This window comes from Rhineura floridana, chromosome 3, assembly GCF_030035675.1.
Source record: "Rhineura floridana isolate rRhiFlo1 chromosome 3, rRhiFlo1.hap2, whole genome shotgun sequence".
Lineage (NCBI taxonomy): Eukaryota > Metazoa > Chordata > Lepidosauria > Squamata > Rhineuridae > Rhineura > Rhineura floridana.
Window position 1 is genome coordinate 187567307 of NC_084482.1, and position 27393 is coordinate 187594699.

The 27393-nt window shown below is 42.3% G+C and overlaps 2 protein-coding genes and 1 long non-coding RNA gene across 7 annotated transcripts in view; 1 reads left to right on the forward strand and 2 right to left on the reverse strand.

The window, feature by feature from the left end:
* Window positions 1–8436: 8436 nt before the first annotated feature.
* LOC133382386 (uncharacterized) lies at window positions 8437–10055 on the reverse strand. Its single transcript, XR_009761936.1, has 2 exons — window positions 9917–10055; window positions 8437–8719 (listed from the first exon to the last, which is right to left on the reverse strand). It is a non-coding gene; the product is annotated as an uncharacterized LOC133382386 (long non-coding RNA).
* Window positions 10056–10247: 192 nt separating this feature from the next.
* On the forward strand, window positions 10248–27093 carry PDHB (pyruvate dehydrogenase E1 subunit beta). Its single transcript, XM_061618780.1, has 9 exons — window positions 10248–10404; window positions 15590–15697; window positions 15803–15865; window positions 16363–16398; window positions 16518–16803; window positions 19525–19635; window positions 20824–20915; window positions 21840–21981; window positions 22321–27093. The coding sequence occupies exons 1-9, from the start codon at window positions 10285–10287 to the stop codon at window positions 22464–22466; spliced, it is 1104 nt and encodes a 367-aa protein (XP_061474764.1). The 5' UTR covers window positions 10248–10284; the 3' UTR covers window positions 22467–27093.
* The window catches only part of PXK (PX domain containing serine/threonine kinase like), a 75128-nt gene continuing 71365 nt past the window's right edge, over window positions 23631–27393 (reverse strand). For 3 of the 5 annotated variants that reach the window (XM_061618777.1, XM_061618775.1, XM_061618779.1), the window contains exon 18: window positions 23631–24133. In XM_061618777.1, the coding sequence (XP_061474761.1) occupies window positions 23925–24133 (209 nt within the window). In that variant the 3' untranslated portion in view covers window positions 23631–23924. The remainder of the gene's footprint in view (window positions 24134–27393) is intronic. The other 2 variants (XM_061618778.1, XM_061618776.1) reach the window with 1 other exon arrangement.

The window sequence follows — 27393 nt, forward strand, 5'->3', positions numbered from 1 at the left end:
GGTGGAAAGCGCATTCTGGCCTTTCCTGAGCATATTTACTCGGATGCAACTCCCGCTGAGTTCAGTGGGCTTTACTTCAGGTATGCATGCATGTAGGATTGGTGCCTTAGAAGAAAAAGGTGAGATCACACTCAAAGTACATCGCCCCACACACGCACGGATATCCCTTTTAAAAAGCGAGGGGAAAACTTAGGGCTAGGCTGTATGGCTTGTCTGACAGCCTCCATCAATCCATGATGTTATTGATCAGTCAAGAGTCATTAATCACGTATTCAAATGTGGCATTGTCAGTTGTGGCTTCAGTGCTGCTCATTACCATTCATGAGCTGGCCAAGGTCTCCCAATGTGTAAAACAGGATTCTTTCTTAACTTTATCGGAATATGGATACCAAACTTGTTTTTCCAAGCACAAATGGTATATATCAGTACGCCTTAGGAGAAAACCTTGATGGGGGCTATAACAGGCTGATGAGGACAGCATGGACAGTGTCCATTAAGTGATGAGAAACAGAAAAAGGAAGAGATGGGTCAGAGAATGTTATGCTGAAAGAAGGCATGACTGTCCAGCCATAACTCTGAACAGGAGAACTTACTGCAACATTTTGTTGCAGGTTCTACTCATTTGCATATATTTTTACATTTTATTTAGTTCAATTATATTTAACACCCATAGAGCAGAGGTGGCTAACTCCCAATTTCAGGGCCTGATTTGGCCTCCCAAGCAAACTTTTCTGCCCCCCCAATACCCCACCAATTTTGGCAGTTGCAGAATTTTATTTTTTAAACTAGACATAGGGGTGGGTAGAGCTTAGCACTATGATGGGGGTGCAAATCACCCCCTCCCCAGTCATTTATTGAGGTGGAGTTGTACTCGGAATTTTATTGTTACACTTACGCTGAATTGTATAGTTCTTGTTTGTACATTTATTGACCGCTGAAGACTTTGTCAAAATACGTTTGGTCATATGTTTTGATATTCTATTTCAGAAGCTGTTTTTGTATATATTGGTTATATTTATAATAATAATAATAAAATTTTATTTGTGAGTCGCCTATCTAGCCAACTGAACGGCCACTCTAGGCGACGTACATTGCCACAATAAAATACAATATAAAACCCAAAATACAATCATTAAAATTAAACAACATTAAACTAAACAACATTAAAAACTGACCCACCCCCGGAGACCCCATAGGCCTGCCTGAATAGCCAGGTCTTCAAGGCCCGGCAGAAACCTGTCAGGGAGGGGGTATGGTGAAGGTCGAAAGGAAGAGAATTCCAGAGGGTGGGGGCCACAATAGAAAATGCCCTCTTTTTAAAAAAAAGTTCTTATAAAGCATCCACATCCTTATCATTGGCAGCCTTTTTTGGTTCCAATTTCCTTGTTTTTCCACATGATACATAGTCTCCAGTCATGAGTTTTCAATGCCCTTGGCCTTCTGGAGGTGAGGCCTGGTCCCCCTGCCCAGGGAGTGGGTCTGGTCAGTGCCTGGAGGGAAATAACCTGGAAACCCCATGTACCTCACCTTGAGATCCTGGGACGAAAAGCAGGATACAAAGCAAACAACTATAAATAGATGAGCAGGATTGTTCAGAAAATAGGAAGCTAAGGTTCACATTCACCAAGAGCATTCTGCATATTTTTGAGAATGAATATATTTGATAGGAATGCTCATAAATGCTTCATGTAGCAGGACTACAGGCTTGAAATATAGTAATGCCATAGTTAACCAATCCTCCAGGAAAGAAGCTCCTTTTGACAAAGTCTATTTTGGGTGTGAGGGGCATGGGGAGGGCACACTGACATAATCAGAATGTGGCTCCTTGTTTACTGGATTGTGGCTGCTGCAGGCAGCTCTCTCACACGTGGTTGGAATGGCACCCCTTCCCAGGTGGCATAGGCACCTTTGCAGTAAACAGTGCTTTGGGTGCCCTGGAAGCACTGTTTACTGCAGACATGTCTGCTCGAGTGCAGGGGAGGATGGCAGAGAGAGAGACCAAGCACAGAGGTGGGGGTGGGGGTGGCTGCCCGTTGCCTGCCTGCTCAAGTGTAAGGAGGGAACTGTGCTGAGAGCTTTACGTTGCTATAGCAAGATTTTATTTATTTATTATTTGATTTATATCCTTTCCCTTCCAGCAGGAGCCCAGATGCTACATTATAAAAGAAAAAAGGCAAGGCAGGCATCCCTGGATGTATTTTGAAAGAAGCCTTGAAGCTGTCTGCTTGCAAGGCTTACCTGACATGGTTGTTTCATTTCAGTCATGCATATTGTTGGTTTTGAATAAAAGGTTTGCAGAAATATGTTGAACTGCTCTTATTTGTGGTGTAGGAACCTAACCCTATTCTTTCCATGCTATTCCTACCTCTGGTACCAAAGTTTCTGTTAAAGAAGTAATGTCCAGGAATGCATATACTTCGTTAACAGAGGTATTACTGTACGTAGAATGTTTATTAGGGGCTACTGAGTAATTCTCATGCCTTCAGTGACTGAATGACTTAAGCCTGATGCTGCAGTCCTATGTACACTTACCTGGAGTAAGTCCCATTGAACTCAAGGCTCACCTCTGAGTAGACATATATTGGATTGCAGGGCAAGGCCCAAATCTTTAGACATACCCACCTGCACACGTTACCCTGCTGCAAAGAGCTCAGTGCACTGTACGTTTTCTCTCACCTATTAAACCTTACAACCACCCTGTGAGGTACGTTAGGGTAAGAGATAGACACTGGTCCAAGGTCACCCAGTGAGCTTCATGTCTTGAGTGGAGATTTGAAGCTGTGGATCTCTGGCCCTAATTTGAAATACCACTGTGTCACGATGACTCAACATTGAATTGTAGTAACTCAGATGTAGTTTTGTACTTATATATGCAAGGTTAGCTGTGCTGCCATTTTGCATCCTTCCCCATCTTGCCCCTGAACCATTATTGTGTTCCTGGTTCCAGTTTGTGGATCTTGGGTGCTGGTAGAAACACACACACAAAATAGATCCCACAAGCCTGAAGCATGCCTGTGCCTGTTTTAGGCTGCTATAGCAAGTTATCATTTGCAAATAGACAAATAATGAGATCTATCACTGGTCAACACTAATTTTATTGCCAATGATGTTTGATCGATTTTAGGGTAACTTTGTGTCGCTGATTCCAAATATGGCATCGGTTTTGCTAGATTGGCTCTAATTTTTGAGATAATGGATGCCCTCATTGAAAAACATAACAAATTCAAAAAAATTAATGGGGTAAGGCATAGCCTACCCACAAATGACATGGAAACTGTCTCAAATCATACAAAAGTAAACACATGAAATACCTAATGGCGTTGTATTCAGTACAATAACATGAAAACAAAGTAAGCTGATTCAGATAATCACAATTAATGCATAGAAAAACGCTGTGTGTACGATTTTCTTTTATGTGGGGCATCAGGACAATCATGTTGGAGGCTCCAGCAGTAGTCTGCCATCATGCATCTGTCTCATCTGCCTTGATACCTTTCCTCCACCACCTTTATATCCTGTTGGAACCTCTCCCCTTGTTCCTCACTAAAATCACCAAGATTATACGGAAATATGTCTAAGTGGCTATGGAGATAGTGTACCTTTATGCTCATATTAGTACCCAAATGTTTAAAGTTAGCGAGCATGTTTTGCACCAGTTCTTCATAATTGTCTGCTTTGTGGTTACCCAAGAAGTTCTTGACAACTGAGACATAACTGCACCAGGCAGAAGATTCAACATCATTCATAAATTTAGTGAAATTCAAATCATTGATGAGTTTACGAATTTTAGGACCATCAAAGATTCCTGCTTTTAGTTTTTCCATAGTCAGTCCAAGGAACGATCTACAAATGTATTTGAAGCAATCACCATCTTTGTCCAAGGCCTTAACAAATTGCTTCATCAGTCCAAGCTTGATATGGAGTGGTGGGAAAATTATTTTTTCTCTGACAACCAATGGCTTGTTAATGATGTTCGCTGCACCTACAGTCATATGTTCCCTTGAAGGCCATGTCACTTTTTTCCAATGATCTCGCTTTGCCCTGCTATCCCACAAGCAGATGAAACAAGGGTACTTCGTGTATCCACTTTGCTGCCCAAGCAAGAAGTTCACCATCTTTAGACCAACACAAATACACCACTGGCCGCCATCTTTATTGATGGCAACCCTGCGCGAACAGCAGAGAAAGGTAGGTGAAGCGCTGGGGATGGCGGGCGGTTCTGAAGCTTGTCTTGCGATCCGCGGGATCACAGAAGGGGAGCAGAGGGCCCCCCCAGGGGCTCCTAGAGCTGCGGGCCCTCGGGCCTGTGCCCAACCTGGCCGCCCTTTGGAACCGGCCCTGTTCGCCACAAATGTAGCAGAATGCATTAGGATTTTTTAAGCAGCCTCTTCGTGACGAACTCACATTCCTCTTCAAAAAAAAAAAAAGTATCAATATGATATTATATGCAATGGATAAAATTGCAAAACAATGTTCAAGAGTAAAAAGACAGACCAAACCCTGCTGCATATGTCAGCAGCTACAGGTCATATTGGGGTACAATTGTCATTTGAGGGGTATCCATTATCTCAAAAACTAGAGCCAATTCGGCAAAACTAATGTCATTTTTGGATTTAGCACCCCCAAAATACCCTAAAGTCATTCAAACATCCTTGGCAACTAAAAGAAATTTTTTTTTGTTGGGCTGTGTTCTGTTAACGTGTGAGTTTATATTTAGCTAATCAGTATAACTTCTTCATTAAAGTCATTGAAGTTTGCTCTTTGAGTATTGTGTTTATAAATGTGCAAATTGCAATTAGCTGTACTAATGAGCCTACTTAAAATAATCCGATGAGCTATTTGTATGCATTCTTTTAAACTGCAGTTATTTCAGCTGCTTTCCTGTTCCTTTTCTTCACCTCTTCAAGCCATCATTCTAAATTCAAAAAATAAAAATGAAGCCACTGCTCCTTTCAACTGGATAATGCACAAATATACATTTCCAAGAATGACAAAAAAAAACACCCTTCAGATTGACTAGTTCAGTTATTTTAGCCCATGAGCTTATTGGATCTTTTCAGCAGTAAGCTGTCTTTTTCTGTAAAAGGATTAGATATTTAGTCCTATTACTTTTTTATTTAATTGCTTTAAAATGTAATAACTACCCTGTCAGTGTCTAAAAGCTCTATAGCTTCAAAGCTTTCATTGGTACTCAGCATTGATACTATGGTACTTTGTCCATAGTTCCACTGGTTTCAAAGGCTCATATACCAGTCCTATGTTCACATCCATACCATATATTTAAAGAACTCTTATACCATGTTAGCAATCAAGACTTCCCCCAAAGAATTCTGGGAACTGTAATTTGTTAAGGGTGCTGAAAGTTGTTCAGAGACTCCTCACAGAGCTACAGCTCTCACCCCCTAAATAAACTACAGATCCTGGGATTCTTTGGGGGGAGCTATGACTTAAAAGTGACAGGAGTGCTTCAAATGAGAGGGCCTTCTCAGTGGTGGCCCCCAAATTATGGAATGATCTCCCTGACTGAAGTGTGCCTGGCGCCAACACTGTTATCTTTTCGGCTCCAGGTCAAGACTTTCCTCTTTTCCCAGGCATTTTAACAGCATTTGAATTGCACGTGTTTTAACTGGCCTATCAGTTCGTTTTTATGGGTTTTAATTTGGTATGGTTTAAATTTGTATACTTGTTTTTAATGTTCTTAATTGTTGTAAACAGCCCAGAGAGCTTTGGCTATGGGGCGGTATATAAATGCAATAAATAACTAAATAAATGTATAGTACATCTTTGCATGCCAAAGAATCATGTTTTGCTGCTGCTCTCCCCATAGGGGAATGGGAATTATCCCAGAGGCCCCTACAATGACATACTGGTCTATTTGGTGGTTTCCCTGGAGAAGGAATGCCTAGAGAAGGAAGTGGGGCACTATACTTCCTTGGTCTTTGTACCCCCACTAGGCAGCACCACCGATGGTAAAAGGGGCATGAAAGTCATGCTCCATTGCCACCACCCTCAGATCACTCTAGAGCCTTTGGCATGATTTCCTAACTTCTTGTGGGTAGGGCATGGCAGCATTACATTTAGGCGCCTACCAGCACCATCCTCACCTATGCCTAGGAACTTAGGAAGCTGTCTTATACCGAATAGGACCATCGGTTTGTCCAGCTCAGTATTATCTGCGCTGACTGACAGTGGCTCACCAGGGTTTCATACTGAGGACATTCTCAGCCCTAGCTACAGCTGCCACGGATTGAACCTGAGACCCTCTGCACGCAAAGCAGATGCTGTACCACTAAACTGCAGCCTTTCCCCTAATTAATGCCTATAATTAAATAAAGAAAAATTGAGATATAGTTGCATATTACATTTTCAACATAACGCGAAGTTTGACCTTCATGTAATAAGGCTGGAAAAGATCTTGGACACCTATGGCCAGTCAAAGTAGATTACTATCACTGATCAGACTACTGATCTGACTCAGTATATACTGTACCTATTTACTCATTCTCCCTCACCCTCTCTACATGTGATTACCATCAAAAGAGGAAGAGTGGAGATGAGCACTTTATCCCTGTCCCCTTCCCACACGTCCCCATCACCATGCTTGCAGCTGCCCCCCCCCCATGTTGGGGGCCGAATGTCTGCAGCATGGACCATGCTCTGCTCAAATAGACTAATGGTGGCAGAGATGTGTGTTGCCAATGGCCTCATCCCCGCTCTTCCCATCACATGATGGTATGCAGGGGAAATAGAATGATTGAAGATGGCTTATGTAATTTTCATTAGTTCATACATTCCGAGGCTTTATATATTTGTGTGACCTGGTGGGTTGTTGTGGGGGGGGGGTTTGCCTGTGTTACTGAGTTAAGTGCTATGTGATGAAATGGCACACAAATAAATAGGATGTTCTGACTTATGTCAAAGATTTTTAAGATTCCTCTTAATTTTCAAAAGAAACTGAAGGCAGCGAGCAAATCAAAATGCCACAACAAAAATACATAACAAACCATGAATTCCAAACCCAGTCATAAAACCAAAATATTAACATGTAAAAAAAACTTTCACACAAAGAGCAGCAACTAAAACAGTAATTTTGAAAACAATCTGCATAATAAATAGAATACTCTGTGTAAGTAGGTATAGCAAACGGTTTTGAGTAGAGAACACTTCTTAACTCTTAGCCACACTGAAAATGAACCTTTTGACATTATGTAAGAGATTGTAATATCAGCAATAACCTTTAACAATATATACAGCTTTGTATAGAAAAAAACATTTTCGTTTTCTGGCATGGAATCTTCCATTTATTAATTCTGTTATCGCTCACAACTTTTTGGACATTGAACATATCATGAAGAGTATGAGTTATCTCAAGGCAGCATAAATGGTACCAATCCTGACATACTCCCTGGCATAGAACCACTGGGCTGGATCCAGAGTTCCAACCTCCCTTCCTCTAGTGGGAGAATTCCATGCCATTAATGGGACACTCCCACTAAAGGAAGACGGGGAGAATGGATCCCATCCTTCCATTAGTGGAACAGCAACTCTGGATGCAACCCAATGCGTCTTCCTTGGTTTTCTTGCACAGGTTATCTGTGAAACAAGATTAAGACAAAGTGTCATACTCTTGTACTGATGAAAGATAAAAATCTGATAACGGACAATGACCTTTTTAGGCACATTTCTAGAAACAGGTGTGCTACTTCTGACATTTTAACTTCATTTCCTTCTTCATTTTCTGTTATCCCTGCATTAAATATTTTTGCGGATAAAGTGGCTTTTACCAGGGCAGGAACAATCCATTGTGGTTCAGAAACCACCTCTACTGGGGCATATTGAAATATATGTGCATAGTCAAATGAAAATCCCACAGCTGAGTGAGTCAGTCCTTCAGAACTGGTGAGTCAAGAGGTACATGAACGATCCATTCTGACCAATGAACCAGTGACTTGGATTGCATCTCTATAAATGTTTGCAGTATGTCAGTGTAATTGGTAGAGGGGCTTTGTTTGGAATAGAGATACAAAATAAATTTCCACTTAAGGAAAAGTATCCGGTGAGAACTGCATATTGCTGGGAATGAGCTAATTGTCCATAGTGTGAGAGTTTTTGGCAAATTTATAAATACTACTTGCGTATCCATCCATGAAATTCCACGGATTGTCTGCAGACTGAATACAAACACGGATAGTGATGCGAGCATAACAGTCCGATTAATTAGTTATCCTTATATAACTCTGTCAAGTAGCCAGTATTCAAGTATTCTGAACTGATGTAGACTTTATATGGCTGCATTTCTAACACATGGATACCCTATTATGGATTCCTATGGAACATGCTGTTTTTCCCCATTTGTTTCCTTTGATGAGTCTTTTGAAGGGTATGTGAAAAATGTGGAGCTTCTGGTTTAGAAAAATCAAAGACAAAGAATTGATCTTCTTTGCCAGCAGTTTATTTTTATTTTTCTGTTATGAAGCATCAACTTCAGTCTACGTATGCCTTAGAAGAGAATCTGATGCAGTAAATATGGAAAGTTTGTCCTTTTGTCTGGGTCAGTTTTCTGGAATATCATTTGTTGCTTGAAACAAGCACTATAATGTGGATTCTGTGGAAATTTCCTTGTCGGTACATCTAGTCTCTTGAGAATGGCGAGTCTGGTTGGGTTGGCTTCTTCAGAAATGGATGTTCCAGACTGTTTTCTAGGGACACAATTTATTGCCTGAAATGAATAGCAGAATATGGGTTCTGAAGAAACGTCGTTGCTTACTGCATTCCCATCTTACTTAACTGGTGTCATCCTTGGAAGCTGATATTCCAAGGTTGTTGTTTTTTTAAATAGAGTTTATTCCTGGAATGGGTAGTTTCTGGGTGCAAGGAATAAATAAAATAAATAAAATACTACAGCAGCTTCATTTTTCAAATATTGGTCTCAAATGTCTCTATGCATCCCAGTGTTGTACAAGGGACCTGCTCGGGTCTGTTTTGTTCCATTCCGGCTTCAGCTATTACTCTGTCCCATAAGAACATAAGAGCCTGCTGACTCAGACCAAAGACCCATCTAGTCCAGCATCCCGTTCTCCCAATAACTAACCAGATGCCTATGGGAGACCCACAAAAGGGCATGAGCATGATAGCCCCCTCCAAAGGAAAACAGTATTCAGAGGCATACTGTCTCTGATACTGGAGGCAACATCTAGCCATCATGAGTGATAGCCATGATAGCCTTATCTTCCACAAATTTGTCTGATCCCTTCAACCAATTCAAATTGGTGGCTATCTCTGCACCTTGTTGTATCGACCTGCAGTACTTCCTTTTGCCTGTCCTAAATTTTTCATCATTCTGCTTCATTAGATGACCCTGTGTTCTAGCATTGTCAGAGAAAGGAAAAACCTCTGTCTCCAGTTTCTCTATACAGAGGTAGTCAACCTGGTGCTCTCCAGATGCTAGCCTACAGTTCCCACCCTCTCTAACCACGAGCCATGCTAGCTGAGTCTGTTGGGTGCTGCAGCCTAACAACATCTGAAGGGCACCACAATGGCGACTCCTGCTCTTCCCCAAGCACTTTCTCCATATCTTGTCCCACCATAAATATGCACACGTGTAACCAATTCAAACACACAGGATCATTTTTCCCCTCTTGCCCCGTAACTCTTGCAGGCAGGCAAGTTGGGATCCTCAGCGCCAGCTCCATCAGAGGAGGCTATCGCAGATGTTTTGAACACTTCGCGATTACCTGGATCCTGGAAAAAAGGCAACAACCCTTCCTTTCCCATGATACACAGCAAGCGCAACCTTACAAGTCCCAGGCTAAAGAAGGTACAAACGATGCTAACCCAGATGCTGTTTACTGCCCCTACCAACCGCCAGTAAACACCGTACAAGAGTTGGACTGCCGAGCCGACTCTCATTGCTTACCCAGCTCAAGCCTGGCCAAATAGTTACAAGCGTCTCAATTCATGGTGGAAGTGAGGAAAAAAGCAACGTCACGTGAGCATGGGCGGGCTCTTACCATCCCGACCTCGCGAAAGGCGGCGGGTAGCCCCGCCACTTTTTCCTCCCCGTCTCCTATCAGAGCTTGGAAGAGTTACTTTTTTGAACTACAACTCCCATCAGCCCCAGCCAGCATGGCCACTGGATTGGGCTGATGGGAGTTGTAGTTCAAAAAAGTAACTTTTCCAACCTCTGCGACCTTGTTACTAGGCAACGGTGGAGAACGAACCAGGAATGGGTATGCGGCGTAAGGGTTACGCTGCGACTCGCGCAGGGTTGAGGGCAGATCCAAGATGGCGGCAGCGGCGGGGCTACTCAGGGGCTTGGTGCGGTGTTCGCGGCAGGTGGGAGCGGGGCGGTTTCCTGGACTTCCACGGAGGGGATTCCACGGCTCTGTGCCTGCCGCTGCTCAGGTACGGGTGCCCGTGAGGTAGCGGGAACCGAGGCGGCCTCTGGGGCAAGGTTATGAAAAAGAGAGGAGCGCCTACTGCTGCTGCAACCAGAGATCGTGCTCTTATCGGATCTGGGCGTGGAGGCTTTTGGTCGGCAGGCGATGTAGGCGGACAGAACGCGACCCCTCCCCGGTTTAGCACTTGCAATGAAAGACACCCCCTTTTTTCCCTCTTGAGATCTCTACCTTGAAAGCAGAAAAGGGCACTCAGCGCATTGCCCTTTTTACTATTGCATGTCCTCTGACGTCGGGCCTGGTTGATGTTAGTGAAACAAGTGGCTTCTCTGGATTATCTTCCCACCTCCTCTTTATTGAAGTAGCACTATTTTAGATCGTTGTTGTTGTTGTAGATGGTCAATCTCTGGGGACTGTGCTTGTGAATTAACTTTGTTCTTGTGCAGCTCCTAGCCAATGTCAAGCATTTTTTTATAAGTAAGTTGAAAACTGGGTTTGGGGACTGAGTGCTGATATACAGGTTCGGTTAAGTGCAGGATTGCAGCCTGTGTGGCTGAAGTGTAAGGATGAGGTTTTGGAGTCTTGCTCTGGAAGTAGGGAACTGAGTGAGCGTCCGGGAAGGAAAGTTTTGAACTAATATTTAAGGGAGGGGGGGGATGGAGAAAGAAAGAGAGAAATACTGGTGGGAAAGAGATGTGCATATTCATAAATCAAATAATAAATAAATAATAAATAAATCACTTTATAGACGATTTATTGCTATTTCCAGACTGTATCCTTATTTGTTGATAGTGTGAATTTAATGGGCACTCATGTACAGAATTCAGGCCTCTATTATTTCTTAATCATATTGGTGTGGTGTATGAAAATGTTTAAAATGTGTTAAGGGGGAAAGTAACCACTATTCGTCTTCAATTTGAATTTCCTGCAGCTAGTCATGCAGCTGTCATGTACTGAGCACCCAGATCCACACTCAGATCTATCCATTGCTCACATGTTCACTGGCGGGTGAGGGCTCTTAAGGCCAGGTTGGGAAAGTAGAGGTTATGTTAGAGCAATTACAAGAGCAAAAGTATGTCAAATAACAATATTGTGAAAGCAAACATTTTGTAATACAAAGACAAGAAGGTAAAAATTGTTTTGCTATGACTGAATTGATTGGAGAACTTGTTTTAAATTTATTTTGCTTTTCTAAAGGGTAATGGGGCTTTGTATGCATGCATGTATGCTTGGTTCCTTGTGGCAACGCTCCCCAGAGGCTATCAAGAAGAGAGTGTGATACCTTAGTGGTACTCTTTTGAGAAGTCATTCCATAAATCACTGGGGTGGGGTGGGACCTACGTGTGGGCTGGGGAAGCGTTTTGATAGAATTCTTTAGACTGTTGGCAGATGACAAATAGCTTAATCCAGTGGTTCCCAACCTTTATGAGTATGGGACCCCCTTTGTAAGTGCAAAAATTTTTGTGATCCCCCATGCTAATTGCCTTCTAGTCTCTGTTAATTGAAAAAAAGCTGCATGGCAAAATCGTATCTCCAAATATCCCTTTCCATTAAAAGCTCCCTGCAGACAGGGATGTGTTGCTTTCTTTTCTTAATGCAAAGATCCAATCAAATTGGTATCCCCCTCCCCCCACGGTCTGAAGATGTATAGTCCTGTCTCCCAATACCAGTGGGTTACAGTGTTGGACTAAGAACCAGGTTCAAATCCCCACCTAGCCATGAAGCCCACTGGGTTACCTTGGACCAAACACAGTCTCTCAGCCTGACCTATCTCACAGGGTTGGTGTAAGGTTAAAATGGAAAGGGGGGGCAACCATGTGCACCACCTTGAGCAACTTGAAGGAAAGATGGGATATGAATGCAATAATAAATAAATAAATATCTTTCTGCTGCAATACCGGCAGGGGTGTAGTTGTGCGGGGTCTCGGGGTGTGTGTGTCTTAGATCCCTTACTTTTTTGGGAGCAGGTTCCCAGGAGGGTCCCTATGTCTCCAGCATCCTATGAGTCAATCAGCATGAAAGGGAGTGTGTTAGCCACTGAGAAGAGCCTTCTAACATGCTGCTTTCCTGCTGATTGGAGCCAATCTGAGTGAAAGAAGGCAAGTCAGCCACTGAGAAGACTCTTCTCAGTTCCATCACTCTCTTCTTTAATGTGTGTTGTTTCCTAGGCATTAACAAGGATCTCATTCTCAACCCCACAGCAAAAAGTGGGGAGGGGCATGGCTGTGATCAACATGAAGGGACCCTGCACTTCTGAATTTGCCACTACACTACTGAATACCAGGATCCCAGCCTCAGCCAACCTGCTGAGCTTTTTTCCCTTCCTTTCTTTTTAAAATAATAATCGAGAAGCAGCAATGTGTTGGTGGTGGGGGTGCTAGATTGTGCACTGCAGACAACAAGGTGCACACGTTGAGATGGGGGGTTAGTGCTCGTAGGCCTTGGGATGATCATCAGAACTGATTGTTTAGTGTGCACTTGGAGAATGAAAGCGGAGCAAAAGAGAGATCAGCACACTTGCACACACACACAAACACACCAGCCCCTCCTGTAAGCATCTGCAGGCGTGCATGCATTTGGGCATGGGGGGGAAGCCCTCAACTACCGCAGCATCTTGGAGAGAGATGGGGGGAGCAGTGTAGGTGGAAAAAAGGGGGGGCATTGGCACGCACACACTTAGCCTCAGAGATGGGGGGGAGCAAGTTCTGAGCTTCCTCACTTCTGCTTGGCTCCATCTGAGCCAAAGGTGAGTTCTGGATGGCCTCACAAATAAGAATAATTTTTAAAAGGAGGTTGCAGCGAAGCAGGAGCCAAGAAAGGTAGGCAGGCCAGCTGCCAGGAAGGAAGGGGGGAAAGCAGTCTTTCCTTGCAGCCTTGCTTCCTTTTGCTTCACGAAAAGCCCTCTCCTCTTGTTCTGAGCAAGTGTGTCATCAGCAGTGGCAGTGCGAGGAGACGGGAGCCAGCAATAGTAATTCCCTCTTCTTCCTAGTAGCTCCGCCCTCAGCCTCCTTTGGCGTCTGCCACATGTTTTATAGGCAGACACCTGCCCTCAGTGCACCTGAAAGACACTCTGCTGCTTCAGCAAAAGTCCTCCCCCCTTGTTTGAGGCAAGGGGGAGGTGTCTTCTGCAATGGCAGTGTGGAGCAGACAGCATCCAGGGAGGGAAGACTTTTTAAAATAAACAAATAAATAATTCATTTCTTTACTGTTCGTGGCCCCTCAGATTATTTCATGGCCCCCAGGTTAGGAACCACTACTATAGACTGTCGAGCATGAGGGTTGATCAAATGATGATGGGGTAGCCTTAATGTCAGATCTCTCTCAGTCTTGCCTTGAGTGCTGTTACCACTCTGAAAAGAAATCTTGGTGTTGTCACTGTTCAGCAGAAAATATCTGAGCATATTGCAGCAGACTGAAAAGGAAAACTCTCTCTAGGGATTTGTGAAATATTAAGTGGTATATACATGTTTTTAATAAATAAGAACATAAGAGGAGCCTGCAGGATCAGGCCAGTGGCACACCTAGTCCAGCATCCTATTCGCACAGTGGCCAACCAGATGTAACAGCACTCTCTCCTAACAAAACTGTTAGGAACTCTTCAGAAAGTACAAAATAAAGAAGAAACGTTCTTGATTTTTTTTTTTGCTTTGGGGTCACCTATTTAAGGGAAGAGCTCACTCACCACATACAGGCCATGCAAAAATGTGGTTTTTTTAATCCACCATGGTACCCATACATCTAGACTCAAACTCCTCCATATCATTATAAGACCTTGCTGACCTACTAAGATAAAAATAATTCCACCTTAAGGTTTTCATGATTCTGTATGGGAAAAGGGTTGTAGCTCAGTGGTAGACAATTTGCTAGGCATGCAGACAGTCCTAGGTTCAGCTCTTGGCATCTGCTGGTAAGACTGGAAAAGACTCCTCTCTGAAACCCTGGAGAGCCAGTGCCTGTGAGAGTAGACAGTACTGAGATTGACCAATGGTCTGACTCTGTATAAAGCAGTTTCCTATGTACTCTATGTTTTAATCGAGGCTTCAGTCCACACTTTTGATCCACCACATTTAGTGGGGGTTGGATGATGTGAAGATGTCCCTTTGCCCAGCCCAAAACAGCTCTGCTGGCCTCCACCTCCACAGTCATGCCAGCATCACTTCTCCAATGCAGAGCTCCCCATTCTGCCTGCCGGTGTGATTCCCATTGGCGATATCTTGCAGGAAGCCCCAAAACAGGGTGTACTGAGGAGGGGAAGGGGCTGAGCCAGCCTAGGATCCACTGGATTCCAAGTTGGCCCCGTTGCCATCACTTCTGGTCCTGGTGTAACATGGGGCAGGGTTATTATGTTATATTCTCCAAGGAGCTCAAGATGGCATACATGTTTCTCCCTCTCTCCAGTTTATCTCGCAACAACCCAGTGAGGTAGGTTAGGCTAAGAGGCAAAGACTGACCCAAAGTCACCCAGTGAGCTTCATGGCCAAGTGGGAATTTGAACCCTGGTCTCCCAGGTTGTAGTCCAACACTCTAACCTCTTCACCACACTGGTTTTGCCTCTCCGCCCTCTGCCTTCCAGCCCACATGGTGTGTCAGGGCTGCAGATGTGGTGACCATCACTGCTGCCTGGCCAGGTTAAGGACTGCTCTGTTAATTGGTTGTTTTCTTTACAAATTTCAAACCATGTTCTTCATACTGAACTATATCAAATAACAAGGTTTATTTTCCTTCATCTGTAAGGGATGTCTTGGAGCTGATCTATGAATCCTTTGACTATCTCTTTTTCTATTCTACTCCCCTTTTTGCTGGCATCAAAAAGGAAACTGCTTAGCTTTTATATAATAGATGTTTTGTCAGCAGGTATCTCACCTCCACTAATTGCTATCAGGATCTAGCCTGGGGCTCACAAATATGCTGTGGTTCTCAGGGACCATCCTAGACAGAGGAAAGGGAGTTCTACACAACAGATGAATGAAACATACCCTTCCCACTCCTTTGGTGAGATCTCAGATCAGCCCAAAACATTTGCTTGTTTTCAACCATGGAAGTTTCCCACCATCCTAGATTACAGTGGGATTGCTCTAAAGTACATTATTTAAAACATTTATGTCCTACCGTTCCTCCAAAGAGCTCATGGCTGCTAATATAGAAGATAAATGTTTATGGATTGTGGCCTAAATATGTCTCATCGTTAATAGGTGACTGTCCGTGATGCTTTAAACCAGGCCTTGGATGAGGAGCTAGAGAGGGATGAGAAAGTTTTCCTGCTGGGAGAGGAAGTTGCACAGTATGATGGTGCATACAAGGTAAGAAGACTATCAATGCAATAATTAGAAGGACAGCATAATCAGTGCCTTTCTTAAAAGGTCATAAATAGCAACAATTTAACCCCCCCTTTTTTAAATTTACAGATTAGCAGAGGACTTTGGAAGAAATATGGCGATAAGAGGGTCATAGATACTCCTATATCAGAGGTATGAATTCAGAACACATCCAGTTTAATATTTCATCCTAAACAAATGTAGTAAAAGTAAAATAGATAAGTCAAGGCCGTATCCCAGGACAACATGAGACTTGCACGCTACATTCATATACGCAACTGTATATGCTTTGTGTCTTGTTCTGCACATTCCTTTCTGCCTGGTGAGATAATCCTTTGTGTGAGCCTCTCTGTGTAAGCCATTGTGATCTTCAAAAACATATAAAAAGGGGAAGCAGGAAAAGGGGGGGCGCGACCCATGCTTCACCCTTTGCTGTGAAATGTATGTTGTTTAGCCCTACTGCAGTAGTTAATAAAGCCTTGAATTTGCTGGCTACTTGTTTGATCTTTTCTCTACCCGAGAGAACCATAAGAGTTTTTACAACACAAACTTGTGTGCAAAAAGTCCACTAGATTTCATGAAATGTATTTTCAGATTGTTGTGCTTGAAAGTTTTAATTTTTATCACACTTTGTTCTTTCTCTCCCACAGATGGGTTTTACTGGAATCGCTGTAGGTGCTGCCATGGTATGTATCTTCCATGTGTATATAAAGAAAAATATTTTAAATACAGAGTAGTGTCATTAATTCATCTTTTAAAAAGCAACTTGGTAGTAGCTACTAACATAGCTACTTTGTCTTAACAGGCTGGCTTGAGACCCGTGTGTGAATTCATGACTTTCAACTTCTCCATGCAAGCTATTGATCACATTATAAATTCAGCTGCTAAAACCTACTACATGTCTTCAGGTTTGGTAACTGTCCCCATTGTCTTCAGGGGCCCAAACGGAGCATCAGCAGGAGTAGCGGCCCAGCATTCCCAGTGTTTTGCATCCTGGTATGGGCACTGCCCTGGACTGAAAGTAGTCAGTCCTTGGAGCGCAGAGGATGCAAAAGGTCTCCTTAAAGCATCAATCCGGGATAATAATCCAGGTGAATGAAGCCAAGATATCTATATGTACACAAGCATGCATAAAGCTTTTAGGTTGAATTGGCATTAAAAAAAATTCTGCAGATCATCAAGCTTCAGAAGGAAGTCTAACTTGTGGTATCTCCACTTTGCTGAGTGCTCCAGATGTAGGTAAGAAGTTGAGAGAAGCATTGTACAATTTGTCATTCCCTTCTAGAAAGAGAGAAAAATATCCTTTTGGTTATCAGTTTACTAGATTAAGGAAGTATTATTATTATTATTAACCTTTGGATTTGTTTTAAGACTTGGTTTGCTTTTAATTGTAAAATTGCGTTTTCTGGCTTGGTAACAATCATGCCTGAGAGGTTGTCTGTAAATGAAATGGAAATGGACTGCCTTCAAGTCGATCCTGACTTATGACGATCATATGCATAGGGTTTTCATGGTAAGTGGTATTCAGAGGGGGTTTCACCATTGCCTTCCTCTGAGGCTGAGAGGCAGTGACTGGCCCAAGGTCACCCAGTGATCATGGCTGTGTGGGGATTCGAACCCTGCTCTCCCAGGTCATAGTCCAACACTCTAACCATTACGCTACACTGGCTCTCATCTGTAAATATAGCAAATGAACAAAATAGTGCATATTGCTCCTTTTACAAGAATCATTCTTCTATAAGTGTTCCTTCAGCTTGAGCTGAAGCGGGTGTGAGTTGCAGTTGTTGCATTTGTTACATTTGGAAGTCTTCAGCTGTTGTATACCCCTCTCTATGTCTTAAGACAAGGATCCAAAGATCCGTGCAACAAGTTCCATGATAACTTTAGAACTACTTTTCACAGACAGTCTCCCATGGAGCATATCAAACTACTTTAGAAACTGAGAGGAGTTAAACTTAGATTGGGTTAGCACGAGCTGCTTATGTAAGCCTGATCAGTTCTTTCGATCCCAGCCAGTTGATCATTGTGCAGGCCTGAACAAATACATCAAAATTGTATTTGTTATCTTAAATGTAATGTTTTGGGGTTTGGCCAGACTTATGATTTTGTGTGGAGGGAAGGAACTTTGGAGGAATTGGCACATAGGAAAGAAAGCATGTCTACAATGCCCTTGGAGGCAATACAGAGCAATCCTAGCTCTGGCTAGGGAGCAGTAGGGCAGAACTGCCACATCTGAAGCTCTGATGCTTACACAGGCCAGGGCAGAAGGTGGTTGCTGATGTTGGGTAATCTAATGGTTTTTTTTGTAACTGCACCAGGGCTAGGTTGGGCCTGTCTTCAGTAATTGGGCCAGCATAGGACCCAGCAGGTCAGAGATTAGCCCAGCTCTACCTTTGAAATATCAAATTTTGGGGGCTTCTGGTGGCTACTGCTGTCAAGAAACAGCACTAGCAGTAGCATTCCCTCTGCCACGCTTTCTGTGAGTGCAGCAGGGTCTTCACAGCAGAGGGGCTGTCACATTTATTTTATTTAGAAAAATATTTGTGTACTGGTATTAAAAAAATCAAAGTGGTTCACAACATATATAAATACAGACTAAAACCATATAAAATTTAAGATCATAAATCACTGACTTGCAAAAAAAATCTCAATTGCCTGGTGACAGAAAAGTTTTCAGTGGGAATTTAAAAGTCAGAAAAGAAGGTGCCTGCTGAATCTCTGTTGACAGAGCATTCCAGAGGACTGGGCCAATGACACTACAGGCTCGGTTTTTTGTTGTCAGATGAGCCTTGCCAACTTGGGATGGGCAATAATGCCCAGGCAGATGATTTCAGTGATGTGAGGGTCCCAGGCCCAAGAGAACACACTGCAGTAATCTAGCCTCAAGATTACCAACTCATGGACTATATTAGAGGCCAGTGGGCTGGGATGTCAACTGGATTCTAACCCCCTTCAGCAGCATGGATTGTGGGTTAGGACTTAAGGTAAAGATTAGGATCCAGTATGGAAAGGTGAATAATCATGTGTGGCAATGTAGTCCTCTCACTAATCTAGTATTCATCTGGCTTTGAACCTTGAGCAGATGCTCCCTGAACATTTAAGCATTCAACTATTACCCCAAAGGATTAAAAACAAAAATGGATGCGCTCATAAAACTGAGAGCCAACGTTTACAGTGCTTTTCAGTGTTTTAGATCCTTTGCTCATTTAACCAGCTTCATTTTGGAAGAGAGCTTTGCTCGCTGGGTTGTTTTTTGGAAGCCCTATTTGAATTAGACAAGCTAATTTTTAGAAGGAACGGTAAGAATCTAGTTTTTTTTCTTCTCTTCCCACCCCCCACTCCAAAGACACGCGCTGGATTTGCAACTGTTTCTGCTATCAGTTCATGCCTTAATCAGCTCACCTTTGATACCGGTCAAATGACTACATAAAATTGATATTTCATTCAGAGTAAGCTGTAGCAGTGATCCATACACACATCTCTAACTTCTCCTGGAATATTTCAAAATACTTGCGTATCTAAGGCATCCTCATCAGGACTTTGGATACTGTGTACCTCACCCACCACAGTACAAATTTGTGGCACCAGCACAAGCTCTGTAAGCCAGTACAAGTTCTTTGGCATGTTGTACCTTCATCAAGACCCAACCCCATCTTATGCCTTTGGTTTAACTACACAGTATCAAACTGGAAATGGGGCGATACTCTTTTGAATTGTCTTAAGAGGTTTTGACTGCATAATTCTTGTGGCTCACCACAGGTTTAGACAAATGCATCATCTAGTTCAAATGTACATTTTTATTGCCTTTATAGTTGTAATGTTGGAAAATGAATTGATGTATGGTGTGCCCTTTGAATTGTCGGAGGAAGTCCTGTCAAAAGACTTCATTGTTCCTATCGGCAAGGCTAAGATAGAAAGGCAAGGTAAGCAAAGCTAGCTGTTTGCACTGAACTAGGCCAGACTCCGTAGAGTTCTTTTAACTTGTATGTATCAGAGAACACTGATTTCCCCTTAAACCAAATTCCCTTCTCGCATAATAGACCTATCATAACAGTTGTGCTTGTAGCACAGTCCTTTTATATGCAAGCATCCAGAGCTCTTCCAATCCCTAATGCATTAATTCCTAATATATATGTTTTGAAGCTACCAGTTCTTCTCAGTGAAAGAGTGTACTCTACAATTTGTGATCCAGTGCTTTTCTCATTAACCAAAGGAAACAACTTGTAGATTTTGGGGGTCTGTTGCTTTGACAGTCCAAACGTTGAGTTGACTTTTGAAGAGATTACGAATTTTTTTTTAGATGTGAAGCCTTTCCTTGGTTTGATGTGCAGGCTTTACATATAAGTCCAACCCTCTTTGCTCAGCTGCTTTCTCTAGATTGTGGGGCATACGTAAATTCCATGGTTTGGAGATTTGTTTTGATGGGGATGTTCCATCATTCTCCAGTTTCCTTCTGTTTTACGTTGCCATCCCCTCCTTTGCTTTTAGAAGGGTCAAAAAATCACGGGATGGTAAACATACTTTTTGCCTAGTAAATTCCTGACCTTTCAGGAATTCTACTTTTACTTGCTCTTGATAAGTGTTTGACTAGCTCAAGTTTGATAATAATAAAGAGCACTCAGTCTGTTCCTAATGGGTGTTTTGACTTTACTAGGCGCTAAGACGGATGAGAGCATTTTCAGTGGTGACTCCACCCTTTTGGAATGCAGTTCCACCGGGCATCAGACAGACCTCCCCCCTTGCAGGTTTTAAAAAGGCCTGAAAGCCTTAGGTTTTTACTGCAGCCTTTACTAATCAATGGGATGAATCGTGTAATTACTATTTTGTCCTGATTTTGGATAATTTTTATATCTTGCTGGTATGTTAGCTTTTTTGGCTTTTAGTATTCTTATAACCCACTTTTAAAATATGAGTCATGAAAAATAGTGTACAAATTTGATAGTCACCAGTAATGTATACTAAGTAGCTTTTCAGTTTAATAGGTTAAAAAAAAGTGACAGGGTGGTGACTGCTAGATAATATTTTGCTTTCAAGAATGCAGGGATATATGTCTGCATGCTAGAGTTAACCATGTTGGTAAGTATCAATCCTTACCTGCCTCTGTGTTTCAGGAACCCACATTACCATAGTGTCTCATTCACGACCTGTTGGCCACTGTCTAGAAGCAGCTGCTGTCCTTGCTAAAGATGGAGTGGAGTGTGAGGTGTGTTGTCATCCCATGGAATTATAATCCAGTGGAGAAACCATTTTAAGTATCTACTCCAAAGCTAGCAAACCTGTGTTCTATTTGTCACTTCAGTTAGTTTCTTAATTCCAGTATTTACTTGGCAGCTTTCTTCAGTGGACTTTGTAGAATTGGGGCAACTTAGGAACAGTCAACAAAAAAGTAATGAAAACCAGCTTGAATTTCAATTCCTCTTGCATGAGTTGGAGAGAAAGGGTGTGCACATGCCCCACACTCAGATCCAAACTTTTCACTAGACTGATCCAAACTTTGCACTGAGAAGCTGAATTATCTGATCTATATAAATTATACCAATTTGCTTTTAGTCAAACATTTAGTCAGTCACTTAGATGAATACGCGAAGCTGCCCGAGAACCACCCCAAGTTCTCATATCTATTATGGCCTTGCAACTTTTTTTCTATGAAAGATGGCAGGAATTGAAAATGGGTCTCTTACTGGGCTATTAATTAACTGATAGAACTTTTGATTGATTAGGTACACATTTTTCATCAGGTAACACATCTTTTAAAGTTATTTTTCCTATAAGTGCTTATAAAAACTGATCACAAGTGTTGTCTTAAGAGGGATTCCTCATGTGCAAATGCATATAGATTTAATCAGCCAATTGACAGTCTCATAAAGTGGAAGATCAGGTTATGTTCTGTCTCCCCTGGAATAGCAAAGAGAGCAAGCGCTCTTATAGTCATGTTCTGCTTGGCCACTAAAAGAACAGCATGCTGGATTAGATGGGCCTTTGGCCTGATCCAGCAGGGCTTTTAGTATTAAACAGGTGATGGCTCAATTTTTGTGCACGTGCTTATTTTTTGTAATTTCTGCTTGTTCGCCAGACTAGGCTGAAGTTAATTAGATGTGAACTAAAGCCTATTTTCATTTCTCCCCAGGTGATAAACCTTCGTACCATTAGGCCAATGGATATTGAAACTATCGAATCCAGTATTATGAAGACAAATAATCTTGTAACAGTGGAAGGGGGCTGGCCCCAGTTTGGAGTAGGAGCTGAACTATGTGCCAGAATTATGGAAGGTATTTGATGCTCTTAAAACCATCTTACTATTTTCTTGCAGCTGTGTCCCTTCCCTCTTGAGGAAAGTTACAAATCAAGAGCGAGTAGTTCTGTCCTCTCTCAGTATCAGGGATAGGGAACCTCTGGTCTTCCCTGTGTGGTTCGACTGCATCACCTTTCATCCCTGCCCATTTGCCATGCTGGCTGGAGCTGATGGGAACTGGAATTAAACATCTGGAGGGCACTATGATCCCTGTCCCTCCTCTAGCCCCCTTCGTAGGTTGTGCTGCCTGAGAACATCCAAGATTGCAATTGCTTAACATTGAGAGATGACTCCTAATGTCTTCTTCTGCTTTCAGGTCCTGCTTTCAACCACCTAGATGCACCTGTTGTGCGTGTCACAGGTGCCGATGTCCCTATGCCTTATGCAAAGCTTTTGGAGGAGAACTGCATACCTCAAGTAAAAGATATAATACTTGCTGTGAAGAAAACACTAAATATCTAGTTTTGTGTGTATGGATGCTGTTCTTTTGGAGTTCTACTCTTTAAAAATATTTATGGAATGTATTGCAAGCAATTGTATATATAGCTGGCCTTGTATCACACATAAGCCTCTGAGCAGGAGAAGAACAATAGAGACATTATCTGTTACAAGGCATATACTGCCTCCCAACCCTTTTAAGCCATCAACAGCCTAAATTGTAATAATTGTAATTATCTGAAGAACTCTTATTGTAAGATGAAGTGTTCCATTTATCATTGTACATAAGATCAGGCTTACTCTGGTTAGTAGCTCTAGTGTATGAGAAGCAGTTTGTACTTATTCTGTAACTTGAGGAGCTGGAAATAAAGGACATGAACAGGAAAAGGAAGAAAATGTCTATCTGATGAAAAATAGTCTAAAATGGAAATAGCCGGTGGGAAACAGCTTAAGCTTTTGATACAGACTGAATTCTAATTATCTTATTTCAGAAATTAGTTCAGATGTATTTTAGACTAGCTATGCTGAAGAAGCTGCAAAGTATCTGTATGCATAAATCATTTAGATAAATGGAATTTCAGAGCAGCAAAACATTTTTTCAGCATGGTGGATGGTGCTATTACTATTCAGCTGTATTCCCTTCTACCATTATTGAAATTCCATTAACATTTATTAATAAAAATATGACTGAATATATATCATAGGTTACATGAAACTTTATACACATGGACATTCTCTGCATTGTAACAAACACTGATGTATACTCAACTTTAAAAATTGATTGCTAATAATCCTTTAAAGTGCAATTTAAGGGTTTCAGCAAATCAGAAAAGGACATATTTTTACTAACATTATGTAGCTCTTTTTCATTAACACCCACTTCAATAATCATTTGACACTGCGGTAGATTTGCTTTGATGGAAAACATCCTGGAACTCCTGCTCAAGGATAAGATAACTTATTACCAAACTAGCCCCAAGGCTAGTGACTTGCTGAATTGTATTCTACTCCTTTAAAGCAGGTCTTTCAACAGTATTAGAATAAACAAGAGAGGAGGAGAAGAAAGGGAGAGAGCAAGCCTTAAATCTCCCAGACTAAGTGAATTTTTAGCATAGCTAAAGCTAGTGCATCAAATCTGACTGCACCACATTTTAGACTTTCAGAAGCAAGTCTCAGGAAATGAACTGCCATTGTTGAACTATTTTTTTTATTCTAGTAGAAATACAACATCCCCAAAACAAGATCCCCTAAAAGAATAAGAGTTCCTTTAAACTGGAACTGACATTTCACCCTTCAAAATGAGAGAGCAATTCAACATAGTACTGCTATTCAATTAAGAGATTGCAGGGGGGGGGAGCTTGAAATGGCTCTAAACAGGCAGCTATAAAACAAGACATCACCAGGTGGTGACTAAATCAAACAGTTGTTTAAGATTTGTTCCTAGAACACAAAAATATCCAAGCTGCATTGGTGTAAACAGTTTCAGCTGATTCTAGGAGCACTGTAGTCACAGGTTTCTGTCTTCTTCAGAGCTCCTTTCTGGAAACTCTGAATGGAACTGAGTAAGGCGCCCCGGCTTGTGCTGTTAACAGGCAGCACATCAGGCTGTGTTGGCACATCCAAATTAGGAGGAGGAGGGGGAGCTGCTGGTGGTGGTGGCGGCGGCGGAGGAGGAATTGTTGAGGCGCCTGCTGCAAAGAAGATATGCATAGTTAAGAGGTGAACCTCACTAAAATATGCTACCAGGCAAAATGACAATGACTTTTTCTGCTAAAGCTGCCAAATGTTCAAAAGAAAAGAATAAGGCAGAAAGACATGCAACAACAAAAAGCCAAGATGATTACAGATTTTTTTCCTTTTATTAAAAGAGTCAGGAATACAGGCATACTGAAGAAGGATGAGAGCAGTTTTTTTAAAAAGGCAGGAAGGGTAAGTCAGTCACACTAAGATACTCTGTATAGTCTTGTGGGCTAGTAAAAGCTGGAGGAGGAAAACATTTTCACTCCAGGTCCAGTCCTTAAGCATAAGAGCAGGGCTGCCGGCTGGTTATATGTTAGCTACATCCCATACAGCTTGTGGGGTGCAGCCACATGGGAATAGATGGTGGCAATGACTCGGAACTGAACCAGCTTGTTCAAAGCAGACATTAACCTTTTAAACTTATTTCTAGACACCCAGTACGGTAGTGTTGCGTGGGACATCCACCTCACAAACTGACCACCTGAACCAGTCACACACAATGCAGCCCAGTCTGCTTAAAATTTATATGAATACTGGGTGAAAGGCTGGTACCAATTTTTCATGTATGGCTAAACTAAGCACTTTACACCAAATCTTTCCTACATAGGTGTTGGGACCATATTCAAATTACACACATTGGGCGTTGGTTCACAATGTGAAACACACAAAATGATGTTAGGCATTTCCCCCTACATAAAAGCAAGAAACTCACTGGTGAAGCAGCTCCCCCTCCCCCCCAATAAAACAAGCAGAGGGATGACAACTTGAGAATTAGTTCATGCAGGATAAGAGAAACACGCAATTTAACAGCGTGCCATAGCAGAGCTAAGAGACTTTCATGGCTACACTTCTCTCTTTGTAAAAGGGGACTTACGTTATCCATACATTAGTGCAGTGTTTCTCAACAGTGTGCCTCCAGATGTTGTTGGACCACAACTCCCATCAGCCTCAGCCAGCATTGCCAATGGTCAGGAAAGATGGGAATTGTGGTCCAACAACATCTGGAGGCACACCGGTTGAGAAACACTGCATTAGTGACTGCTGAAACAGCATCTGATATTAAGACAGCTAATTTCTGTTTTCAGTTTCAATCTAAACTGAAGATGCACCTTTTCAAAAAAGATACTTTGGGGTAGGTACTAGGACAGCAGCAGATGCAGAGTGGCACTCTGGGAAGAAGAGCAGAATTAAAAACAGCAACACATACTTCTGACATACCAACAGTAGTACCTACTCAGGACTTCACTACTGTGTTAGAGGAAGCCTTGAAAGCCAAAGTTCACTGGAACCATCAGCTTGGAACTATGGAGCAAGCCTATATGGGAGGATTGAGGAACCTGTGGCCCTCCATATGTTGTTCCCATCATCCTGGACCATTGGACGTGCCGGCTGGGGCTGATGGAAATTGGAGTCCATCAACATCTGGCGGGCCACAGGTTTCCCACCAATGCATACAGTGTTGAACAACAAAAGATTCCATGTGGGGTTGCTCTCCAGCAGTTGTGGGTACCCCCAGTGCTGAAATAATGAGAAGAAGCCATTTGTGGAAGACTAGTTTTTTATCTACAGTTTATTATGGTTTTCACATTATTGCAATATAACAGTACAGTCCCTTATTAAGTCTAGAATTAAATAAAGCCTGATGTTAAGTGTTTTGATGACTTTTTATGGTAATCAAAGTAGGCCAGAGGTAGACAGAGCATTCTGCCAGCTAACATCCTCTCTCTGAGCAGCTAGCCTCCAGGCAAGTCACCACACAGTGGCTGAATTGTGTGGCAACGGCAAGGCCTTAGCAGGTTGGAGGCAGCCTGCAAGCCATAAGCTGCCTGTCTTTGCACAACATCTATTAACCACAGCGACTCAGAGTTACTTGCACCACAGTAGCCCCAAAACACAACCCAAATCTTGCCTAAGTGCTGGCAGAGCTATTGCTATCATTACAAGCATGGAGCAACAGTGCTGTACTCAAGTCCTTATCCCACAGCTGTGATAGGTTCTTTCATCCTCCCACTCCTTTCAGGAGACGAAAGCCAACCTGACAATTTCTACCTCATGTCATAACAGGTTAAAACCAGATAAACCGAATTTGACCACCATCTTAACTTGGCTCCCTTGGGAAGGAGGGCAGGATATAAATTCCATAAATAAATAACTTGGATGAACATATATATGGTAATAAGAGACCTGGCTTCAAATCTTTCTAGAACGATGCCTTTGAAACACTTACTCCATCCGTGTACTGTGGGAGTGGGGGGAGAGATGAAAACCAAAGACAGCTGCAGAAAAGAAAGGGCACTACATGGCACATAATGCATGAAGGATGACAAAGGCAGAACATGGGGGAAAAACAGCAGCATGCCACCTACCAAGCATGATCAAGTAGACATCCTAAACAAGCACATAGAGGTTTGTATTTCAACCCTCCCCAAAACATCCAGGCATGGCGGGTTATCAAGACAAGTAAAAGTGAACCAGCCAGCCATGTGGAATAAGGAAGGTAGGAAAGGCTAAATACAAAGAGAAAAATGCACCAACAAGAAAAAGTAACGGAAGATTCAAAATTAGCTGCTAGGAGCAAAAGATCAAAAGCAAAATTTTGGAGTTCAGTGCCAAGGTACACTGGCTATAATCCAAGTGATAGAGCAAAATACCAACAATCCAATGAAATGTAGCTTTCTGCACTTAAAAATATACGTAATCACCACCCTCAGTTACTAGAAATAATATTTGGGTTTTTACACTGGGGAGGTTGCTTCACTGAGCATAATTTGTTCCATCCTTTTCCAGTTACAGACTATCCTTGAATGGTCTTTTCAGATGCCAGATAAATAAAATGGGGGGGGGTAGGCAAACATGTCCTCTTGCTGGTGTACCTGTTGCAAATAAAAAACTTCAAATTCTTGTTCCTGGATTTTCCTCTGATTTGCGTTTTCATTTCACTAGTGAATTCTGTATGGGATGTTGCTACACTAGTCAAAAGCACCCATAATATCCCTTTTAAATGGTGGGAAGACTTCCTCCTCCCAAATCTCTCACACACACAGCTCTACAGCAGAAGTGCTCCCCTTCATGCATTACATCACTCATGCAATACCAACCATTAATCCTTCATGTTCACTGTAATCCCTGCTTGAAACTGGGTGCTGGGATTGCAAGTACTTCCTCCCTTGTTCATTTACACACTGTTCAAATGAGTAGCCCAATTGCTAAA

Bases quoted from the DNA above. Each gene is read 5' to 3' on its own strand.
- PDHB (XM_061618780.1), top strand. From the start codon at position 10,285: ATGGCGGCAGCGGCGGGGCTACTCAGGGGCTTGGTGCGGTGTTCGCGG. The intron at 16,804-19,524 runs GTGAATGAAGCC...TTGCCTTTATAG, and splicing joins AATCCGGGATAATAATCCAG to TTGTAATGTTGGAAAATGAA. The intron at 20,916-21,839 runs GTGTGTTGTCAT...ATTTCTCCCCAG, and splicing joins AAGATGGAGTGGAGTGTGAG to GTGATAAACCTTCGTACCAT.